We start from the raw sequence: 10,855 nt of genomic DNA, 5'->3' as shown, positions 1-10,855 counted from the left end.
TTTTCTAAGTCGTGAGACTTTGCCAGAGTGTTAGTTGGACCATTTGTGAATTTTTGAAGTCAGGGTCAAAAATTCGAAAAATGTGAAATTTTTCATTTTTTCTGATTAAGTTGAATTTAGCTCAAGTTAGTCAGAAAAATTGCAAAATTGGTGAAAATCGGTTTTTATGAAAGTTGTGATCGAAACTTATGAAAACACAAAAAGTTCGGATAATTCGCGAATAGTCCGCTGAATTTTTTTCTCGGGCCAGATTGGTCTGGTTAGTGAGAAAATGTGATATGAAGATTTTGACTGAAAAAGTGGTGATCAAAGATCAACGACCGAAAAATATGGGGTCTCAGATTCCTTTGACAATTGGCAGGTGGCAAGGACGTGGGCCCCTTATAAACATACTCGAATCTAAATTTTTTCTACCGAGCGGTTGTGGCAGGGCAGTGCGGACAAGTTGGCGATTTTGACTGAAAAATCGAAAAAAATTTTTTTTCTCGAAAATTTCAAAGCAGATATAAAATATGATTATATGGATGATTATGCGTTGTAATGTTGCATATTGGTGATTTTTGGTTGGATACACTTATTTGTAGTTTTTGAGTTATAATCGAATTTTTGAGTGAAAATGGTCATTTTTGAGGTAAATCGAGTATAACTCCAGAAGTAATGGCCAGATAAATTTGATATTAATATATGATATATGTGCATATAGTGCGGTAATAGCATGCATATGGGTGCTGGTGGCGGGGGTCTGTCAGGCTGTCCAGAAAAGAAATAAGTTATTTGACTTTGACTGGGGGTGCCTGGTTGGTGAAGTCACAGAGAGCGAACCAGGGGCAAGTGGCTGAATCGAAACACATATGACCGGCACAGTAACCCATGCCCGGATGTGGCCAAACGGCGTTTCGATCGGCCCAGTGGTTGCTGAGAAATCCGAGCGGCTAGTTGTTTTGAGTTCAGTGTTGATTTTCCACACAGAAAAATGACTTGGGGGTATTGACTTGTGAGAGCTGTGGAGAGTGAAGGGAGGGCAAGTGACCGGAGGTAGAGGGATATGTTGGGGAATGTTAGTGGGGGTAGGATGTGGTGTAATTGCTAAGATATCTGTCCAGTGGTTGCCAAGTTACCATGTCAGCAATAATTTTTTTCTATGAAAATTGAATTTTTTCTATGCAATTTTTCTATGTAATATTGACTACCCGACCTCGAAGTGCCATCTTTTTCGAAAAACTCACAGACTCAATTTGAGTTTGACTGAAAAAGGAGTTGAGTGGAGGATATCTGTGGAAGGGCCGATGGGCAGGGCTGGCAAAGGCCACAGGGCAAGTAGCAAGTGAGGCGGGCTATGTGCTGGGCCTATGGCTGGGCAGGCCCTGTGGCTTGGCCTGGCTCTATTCCACATATACTGTATTTCTTCACTCAGAAAAAGTGACTGAGGGTGGTATGTTGGAAGGGTCATGGAGCTTTACTGGTGAGAGCCAGAGCTCCAGAAACAAAAGTGACAGTGTGCGTACAGACAGTGGCTGCACGCTGGGCAGGGTGCTGCTGGGCGCCTCTGGATCCTTCTGGCTGGGTGGGTCAGACACTCACTTTTTTCACTGGGAAAACTGACTGGAAAACCATCTTCATTGGGGTGTATCTTTTTATCGGTCATAACTTACAGCTTGGCTGATGTGGGCAGAGCGGGCGTGTGGGCAGTGGCTACAAGGCTGGGTGGTGGGAGTCTGGCTGGGCTGGCTGGCTGGGCGGTGGTGTGAGAAAAAGTGAGTGAAAAATGACTGGGCCAGGCATTGAGGGACCCCCTCTCTTTCAACGAACGTATCTCCTCAGGTGTTGGAGGGAGAGCTCCAGAAACAAAAGTGACGGTGTAGCGGGGGACCAGGGCTGTGCAGCAGGCGGGGTCTGGTTTGTGGGCTGTGGGCCGGGCCGGCTGGGTGGGCTGTGCACTGGGTTTTGTTCAGTCACTTTCATTGAAAAAACCTCAAATATGGTTAAAGACCCTGGGTGCCCAGACCAGAAAATCCATCTTTTTCGAAAAACTCATAGACTCAACTTTACTACACTCAGGTTTCCTCTATTTTTGTGACTTTTGATACTAGAAATACACTATGAAAATGAGGTGACTGAAAAATCTGCTTTGATACAAAAAAAAGGGAAAATTACACTACGCCGAGGTTTTCGTGGCGTAGTGTAATAAGGATGAATTTGATACTAGAAATTTGAGCTCCTAGGAAAAGTGACCAAATTACACTACACTTCGAAGACCTCGGCGTAGTGTATTTTGAGGTTTTTGATACTAGAAAATTTTGTCAATGAAATTTCTCTATGAAAAATACACTGTGGACCCCTCATGTTCACAGACTCATAGCGCCTCAGGGGCAAGTCAGCGAAACTTCTCGTTGCCATAGAGGGTCTCGCTGCACACTCGCTCTACACAATGGTGGTAATCTCATTCAGCTCAGTTGTAATGCACTGAAGTTACACACCAAATACTCATATCTTTCCTATGAAAAACCCTTTCTCAATGATGTTTTATGCTATGGACCCTGAATATTCCATGGGTCATAGGGAATTACCTTTAAGAGCTGGAAAGTTCTAGATGCCATAGGGCAAGTAGCTGTGCTCTTCGAGTATCCAATGGTAGTAATATCTTTGCCCTCGGTCCATATCCCTTTTCACTATACTCAATATACTGACATCTTTGAATGAAAATGGTTCTTTTTTCATAGGGGACCCCTTGGCTTCAACGAGCCATATCTTTTGATCGGTCATAACTTACAGACATGCCAATGGTGCTGTGGGGTGGACATGCCCTGCAGGGACAATGTGGCATACATTCGGCTGGTGGGCTGTGGCTGGGCTGAGGGCAGTGCCAGAAAAAGTGAGTATTTTCCATTGACTTTTTGAGTGACTTGGACCCCCCTCATTGGCTGGCCTGTAGCGAATCACACAGGAATCTGGGAAAGTTCTCGATGCCATAGGGAAACTCGCTCCACACTTCCTCTATCCATTGGTGCTATCGCCATTGCCACTGCTCAACTTCCCTTGACACTGCACTCAATATACTAGTATCCTTCCTATGAAAAACTCCTTTTCAATGAAATGTTATACTAGGACCCCCTTATGAAACAACACCTGTAGCTCCACAGGGTTAAGAGCTGGAAAGTTATAAATGTTATAGAGGGTCTAGCTGCACGCTGTGCCTAGCCAATGGCAGTATTCCCATCGGGCTCCTATGTCATCCCTTGCCACCACACTCAATATACTACTATCTTTCCTATGAAAAATTTTCATTGAGTGAAAATATTGACTGGGACCCCTTATGTACCAACCCTTGTAGTGCCTCAGGCTTGAGAGTGCGAGACTCGAAAATGTTATAAAGGGTCTAGCTACACTCTCCTTCTATCCAACTGTGCTACTTGTATTCCTATTACTCAGCTTGCCTTGGAGCCATAGGCAAAATACATGAACTTTTCATAGAAAAAGTGACTGACCTCCACTGTGTTCCCACTCTCATATCTTTTTACTGGTCATAACTTACAGCCAAGCTGATATCACTGCAATATGCCTACACACTGTGCCTACCATATGGCACACATTCAGTGTCTATGCCCTGCCTGTGTATTCCACTGCAGCCATTATACTCACTTTTCATAGGGAAAGTTGACTCAGACCCCCTTGTGTTCCAGCCCTTGTAGCTTGCCAGGCTTAAGAGCTGGAAAGTTCTAAATGCCATAGAGGGTCTAGCTCCTCGCTCACTCTATCCAACTATCCCACTTGCATTGTTATCGCTCAACTTCCCTTTTCACTATACTCAATATACTAACATTTTTGTATGATTTTTGGACTTTTTCATATAGGACCCCCCAATGTTATTGACCTTGTATCTTTTTATTGGTCATAACTTACAGGCTAGCTGATGGTATGAGTTTGTGCGTATGCTCTGCCACTACGTTCCCATGGGCATTCCACTCCACTCCTCTGGCCACTCCAGCAGCACTGTGAGAAAAAGTGAGTTTTGATAGGGGCATTTCGTATGGAAAGATTGAAGTGGGGATAGCGCGCCAGGCTTAAGAGCTGGAAGGCTGGAACAAAAAACCAGATGAAAGGCAGTGAGGGGATACACAAGGTGGTGTGGTAGTGGCAAGGCTTTGGTGTGTCCCCATCCCAAGAAACACTATGGAAGGATACTAAAAATTTTCATTGAGTTTTTTTCTAGTATCATTTTTGGGCATTTTCACTAGGCCGAGGTTTTCGGGGCGTAGTGTAATTTTGAGAATTTTTAGTATCAAAGCAGGTTTTTCGATGAGGTCGTTTTCGTAGTGTAATTCTAGTATGAAAAAGGGAAAAAAACGCGAAAACCTGGGCGTAGTGTAATTGAGTCTATGAGTTTTTTGGAAAAGATGGTGTTTGGGGTGCGGGCTGTCGGGGATTTTTACGGAAGTATACTTAGGGGGACACCCCCCGAAAAAATTTTTTTTCTGACTTCATTTTTTTTCGACAAAAGTTGTCTGGTGAGGATAGTCTGAGCCAGGGCTTATGTGATATGGGGTTAGTATAGAAGTGTGACTTGTATATGAAACTCCATAGGGAAAAAAGTGGATTTTGAATGAAAAATTTTGTATAGGGGGCTGTCTATTAGACTGAGGCATTGTGTAATAGTGGTCTATTATATATATATGTATATAGTATTATGTCATATGTATAGCAAATAGGTGGGTAGGCTTTTTATGTTAAGGAAGATAGTATATGGTATTTGAATGGGAATAATATGTATATGTCTCTTTGAATGAAATGCCTTGCATGATTATACAGAAACTCACTGAGTGTGAAGTATAAATGAAGGTGGTTCAAAAAGGGTGGGTTTGTTGGGTCTGATTCGAATGAAAAGCAACATATGATTGTATATAAGGGCCAAGCAATACATGTTTTATGAAAACATCTTCTGGTAGCAATGGCTGATCAGATGGGTCGAATAATAAAGTGAGTTGTTTGAATCTTTAAGTCTGATGTGTAAAAATGTCAGATGAAGAGGTGAAGATGACTCTAATATAATCGATGAGTCTGAGAAGTTGTTGTGAGAGAGTGCTATGCTAGTAGTGAATGTGTGTTGTGAGGCAGTATAGTATATGGTTATGTGGGGTGAAGTAGTTTGAGTTGGATGCAATGAATCCATCTTGGAGAACTGCTTGATTTTAGAAAAGCAACAATGTGGGGATTTGTGTGAAAGTGTTTGGGGTGTTTTGTTCTCGGAAATACATGTATGTTGACTTGTTTGAATATTGTAGAAAAGAGTACTTCATGAAGTCGAGACCTTGTCTATATGTATGGTGTGGTCGATATGTATATGTGTATATCATTGATTAAGTTCAGATGGATTGTTATTGCACTGTTGGGTTTGGTTGCCTAATATGTGGGGGTTGGATTTGACTATCGAGAGATAGAATGTGACAGTGATGAAATCAAAATGAACAAATATATATTATTGTTTGTTTGTTTGAAGACATAAATGTCATGTTTCTATTGATTGAAAGTATTTGAACTGTTACAATTATTTGCCACTTTTTCAAAAGGTGAAAATATAATTGTAAGATGCGAATGAAAAATCATATTGTAATGATCTATCAGAGCTTTTTATATTATCTTCTTTTTGATGATGATGAGAAAAGTGTTTTGATATTGAGATTACATTGTGATAATACAAATATTAATGATTATGATTGGATGACTCAATAACTTTAATATCAGTTATTAAGTTTATCTGAAAGAAAATAATGTGTTAATATTTGAGAAGGGAAAATATTGTGTCTATTCTTGAAATATCATCAATCTTTGTGAATGGTGATGTTTCAATAATTATGACTAAAATACTATATTATGTTGTCTTTGAATAAAAACAATATGATATATTAATATTTATAATTAGAAAAAAACATTAGTTGAATGTATTTTTAATTAATGTTTTTTTTCTATAAATAAATGTATCTGGTCGATTCTGCCAGTAGTCATATGCTTGTCTCAAAGATTAAGCCATGCATGTGTCAGTATAAATAACTTGTATTTATGAAACTGCGAATGGCTCATTACAACAGTTATAATTTATTTGACAATGACAATGTTATATTTTGAATAGAAATATAATTTACTACATGGATAGCCGTAGTAATTCTAGAGCTAATACATGCGAGAATTCATTTTTCTTTTTGTTTTTCGGAATGGAAAGAAGGGTGGGTTTGAAAAAGATCCGACTAAGGGTGTTTCAGCAATGAGACACCCTTTGGGGAAGGATTGTATTTATTAGATCGAAAACCATTAGGAATAGTTTAAATGTTTGATTCTATATGGATCAAAAACTTATTTCGGCACATGTTCGGAAGTCTCGCAAGGGATGGATGGTGTGTGTCCATTGTGAAAGATAATGGTGATTCATGATAAATGTCGAATTGCCAGGGTGGGTTAAGAGCCCATCGTCTTGGCAATGTGTCATTGAAATTTCTGACCTATCAACTGATGATGGTAGGATAGAGGCCTACCATGGTATTGACGGGTAACGGAGAATTAGGGTTCGATTCCGGAGAGGGAGCCTGAGAGATGGCTACCACTTCCAAGGAAGGCAGCAGGCGCGCAAATTACCCAATCCCAATCAATGACGTATATGGGGAGGTAGTGACAAAAAATAACAAAGCGGGGTATCTAATGGTATTCTGCTATTGGAATGGTTTCAATGTAAATGCTTGAAAGAGAAACAATTAGAGGGCAAGTCTGGTGCCAGCAGCCGCGGTAATTCCAGCTCTAATAGTGTATACTAAAATTGCTGCAGTTAAAAAGCTCGTAGTTGGATTTTGGAGTTTTTAATTGTTCGAGGGGGCGAGATGTTTCTCTATACTTAGTCCTGCTTCATTTTTCCTTTTTAAATTAGCTTTCGGGTTGATTTAATTTGGATGTGAAGTGATTGGAGGGTATTGATGAGGGGATATTTGAAAATCATGGTATTGTTTTTAATCTTGCATCAAGATTTATTTCTTGTTGTTTGATTGATTCAGTATCTTTCATTTATCTTATGCTTGCCTTGAATTTGAATAACCTCGAATCCCTTTTTGAGAAGTCCTTGTGGCTTTTTCAAAAAAGGGGTAAATGTTTTCGAAATTATTAATATATCACTTAAATGTTGATTTATATTAATCGTTTCTCTTTGTCAAAGAAGAGGAAAATTTCGGAGAGTTTACTTTGAAGAAAATGGAGTGTTCAAAGCAGGCGTTTTTTTTGTAATGAAAGAAATTCGCTACTGAACACATTAGCATGGAATAATAAAATAAGACACCTGATGTGTTTTAAATTTGATAATGAAAAAAATATAAGGAAACTTATTTATTTTTTGTTATCAAACACATTCGAGTCTTAAACAATAAGAAGATTGAACTTGTTCTTTTTTGTTATTGTTTATCGATTTGAGTTTTATTGGTTTTTGAAACAGGTGTAATGATTAAGAGGGACAGTTGGGGGTATCTGTATTGCATAGTCAGAGGTGGAATTCTTGGATTTATGCAAGACAAACAAGTGCGAAAGCATTTACCAAGGATGTTTTCATTAATCAAGAACGAAAGTTAGGGGATCGAAGGCGATCAGAAACCGCTCTAGTCTTAACTATAAACGATGCCAACTAGGGATTGGAGGGAATTTATTTTTTTAATTCGCTTTTCCAATTTCTATCTTTCGGGATAGGTGGAATTTATCGCTAGAAATAGTGAAGTGAGTTTGCTTTTAAAATTATAACAAAAAAATGAAAGAGGTAACTTCGGTTATTTGTCTTTGTTTTTTTGTTTTTAAGCCCCATCAGCACCTTTAGAGAAATCGATTAAGTCTCTGGGTTCTGGGGGGAGTATGGTCGCAAGTCTGAAACTTAAAGAAATTGACGGAAGGGCACCACCAGGTGTGGAGCCTGCGGCTTAATTTGACTCAACACGGTGAAACTTACCAGGTCCAGACACGGGAAGGATTGACAGATTGATAGTTCTTTCTTGATTCCGTGGGTGGTGGTGCATGGTCGTTCTTAGTTGGTGGAGTGATTTGTCTGGTTAATTCCGATAACGAACGAGACCTCAACCTGCTAAATAGGGTGATAATTTTGAAAAGTGTCTGTAAGGTGGCTTTCCGATTTTTTCTCAGTAGTTCTCTCTCTCGGGAGGATTGTTGAGAAAGTCGGGAAGTTGTCTGAGATCTTTTAATGGTTAATATTGAAATATATATTTTGAGATAGCTCATTAAGCTTTCAGGATGGATTTGTTTTGAGCAGTTTCGGCTGTTTGGAAGAAGTTTGTTTTGGAAGTGAGTTATTGAAATTATCATTAAAATATTTCGATATGGATTGCTATTCTCTTTTAGTTATTTAATTTCATCATGGCTCTTCACGGGGTTGTGGTGGAAGGCTAATGGGGCTCTGGATCTATATTCGAACCTACTAGGTTAGGGTTAGGTCAGCCGTGGGAAAACCTGTGGTTTTCCCTCTTAGCGCAACTATACTACCATCCAAAACTTGATTTTGGTGTATCAAGTTGAAATTTTCATATTGGAAGCGAACCTGAAAATTTTCATTTTTTCGATTTTTTCACTATGAGCTAACCTGTAGATTTCACTCAAGATTTGTTGATTATTTTTGATTTATTGATGTGTCAAATAGTGTATTTCAAAATGGTTTCGAAAGTGTTGAAATATGACAATTTTGTTAAAAACATGAAAATTTTGATTTTTCAACTTTTTTTGAAAAGTTGGTTTTTTCATTGAAAAACATGATATTTTTTGATATTATCTTATTTATTAACTCCAATGTCTCAATAACAAGACATGACAAAATGTGGAGAATATATCAAAATAAAAAAGATAAAAAACTCAGGAAAGTTTGTATAAAAAAAAGTGAATGGTTTATCACCAACTAACCTGAAAATTGCAGTTGTTAAAATGAAAAAATAAAAAATAAAAAAGTAACAAGAGTGTATTGATATATGATTTGATACATTACAAATCATAATCTTCAACATCCAAATCATTAAATTCATCGATCTTTCTTCTTTTCAAAGTTGGCTTGCATGAATTTCTCAATTCATCATCATCAATGAATTCATCATCATCATTTTCATCATCATTATTATCTGAGTCATCATCATCTTTCAAGATTTCAAATACTCTTCTTTTTTTCATTTTCTTGAATGTTGCATTTTCTATCTTCCAATTTTCAAGAATTTTCAAATTTCTCAATCTGTCTCGGCAATCATTTGGAAATCTTCCTTTCAGTTCTTTAGCCATTTCAATGAAAGAATAATGTTTTTGAACCATTTCTTTCAATTTTTCATCTTCTTCTTCTGTCCATTTAATTCTCTTTCTTTGTCCTTTTTCATCCTTTTCTCTTGCAAATGCTTCTGGACAATTGAATTTCGCTTTTTTGTTGTGTTTTCTCATTTCTTTCTTTCCTTCAATTTCATCTCCGACTAACCCAGTTAATTCATCAACTATTGTTTCAATTTTATCTTCATTTTTCACTCTTTCTATCAAATGTTTGATTCCAACTTTCACTCTCACATTTAAAACAGTTGCAAATCTTGTTCTCAAACTTTTGTAGTTCTTGTGCTTTGTGTAGATTTCAGATGCTTCTTTTTCCATTTCTTCATTTTTCTTCACATAAGCAGAAACAGCGTTTTTCCATGTTCTCCGTTTGTAATCTTCTCTTTTTCTTTTTGTTTCAGATTCTGTTTTTTCTTTAATTTCATCAACCTTGATTTTTTCTTTGAATGCATCTCGAACAGAATGAATCGCTTTTCTGATGTCAATTTCCTTTGTGAAATCTTCATTCAAATTGATATTGTGAAAAGCTTCAATTCCCAAAAGTGCTTTGTCCACCACCTCAGATTGTGAATGTTCTGGATCAGCAAGTCTTGTTGAAACAACAGTCGATGTGACAGCATTTTTACAATATCTGAGTTGAGCTTTCGAATTTGGAATCCATCCAGCAACGGCTGCTGTGTACATAATTGCTGAATCTCTTCCATGAGCATTTATCCCCATTGATATCATCGTCGAACTCATGAAACCTCCTCTGAAGGAATGAAATGAGAATAAATCATGCGGATAACCTGCATTTTGCGCTCTTCTTCTCAAATATTGTGTCATATTATCTTTTGACAAATCCCAAAGTTTCAGTTTCTTCTCAGTTTCAGACAAGATCCATTTCGATCTATTATTCAAACTCAATCCAAATGAAGTTTGAAGATGTTGATTGATCCAATAAACAGGGTCCGTATTGCTTTTTTCATCCAACATTCCTTCAAGTGTCACATCATGATTCCAATAAGGATCTCCTTTCGTAACTCTGAATTTGATCTTCAACAGATACGTTGTTCCATTATCAGACAAGATAACACTTCCAATATCACTCAAAAGCACATTTGAAGCAGTAATAGCTCTTGCACCTGTTGAAACTGCGACTAACCACAATGATGCTTCCATTGCTTTTGTTGGAAGCAAATCATCAGTGAAAGCAATAATCCTTTCAACATCCATCAAAAGACAAGGTTCTTTTCCTTTTCCATCAGGCTTCACATTCTTATCAACTCTTCCTTCTTTCAACACTTTTGAAATTTCATCTTCAACTTTAGGATCCAATTTTTCATGAGTCATATCCATGTTGATTCTTTTGAGAGAGCAGCAAAAGACATTTTCAATAGTACTGCGAACTAGGTTAGGGTTAGGGTTAGGTTTAGGGTTAGGTTAGGGTTAGGGTTAGGGTTAGGGTTAGGGTTAGGGTTAGGGTTAGGGTTAGGGTTAGGGTTAGGGTTAGGGTTAGGGTTAGGGTTAGGGTTAGGGTTAGGGTTAG

The 10,855-nt window shown here is 38.0% G+C and overlaps 2 protein-coding genes across 2 annotated transcripts; one reads left to right on the top strand and one right to left on the bottom strand.

The window, feature by feature from the left end:
* Positions 1-851: 851 nt before the first annotated feature.
* Positions 852-3,060, top strand: MONOS_17061 (uncharacterized protein; the record flags this gene model as incomplete). Its single annotated transcript, XM_067869944.1, has 7 exons — positions 852-938; positions 1,255-1,564; positions 1,655-1,742; positions 1,822-1,941; positions 2,223-2,267; positions 2,773-2,876; positions 2,945-3,060. 7 exons carry the CDS (start codon positions 852-854, stop codon positions 3,058-3,060), a joined length of 870 nt encoding a protein of 289 aa, XP_067733652.1.
* Positions 3,061-9,003: 5,943 nt separating this feature from the next.
* On the bottom strand, positions 9,004-10,665 carry MONOS_16643 (uncharacterized protein; the record flags this gene model as incomplete). Its single annotated transcript, XM_067869537.1, has 1 exon — positions 9,004-10,665. The coding sequence occupies one exon, from the start codon at positions 10,663-10,665 to the stop codon at positions 9,004-9,006; it is 1,662 nt and encodes a 553-aa protein (XP_067733651.1).
* Between the last annotated feature and the right edge of the window lie 190 nt (positions 10,666-10,855).

This window comes from Monocercomonoides exilis (genome assembly GCF_001643675.1).
Source record: "Monocercomonoides exilis strain PA203 chromosome Unknown scaffold6-2077815, whole genome shotgun sequence".
NCBI lineage: Eukaryota > Preaxostyla > Oxymonadida > Polymastigidae > Monocercomonoides > Monocercomonoides exilis.
This window is presented reverse-complemented; position numbering and strand designations above follow the sequence as displayed.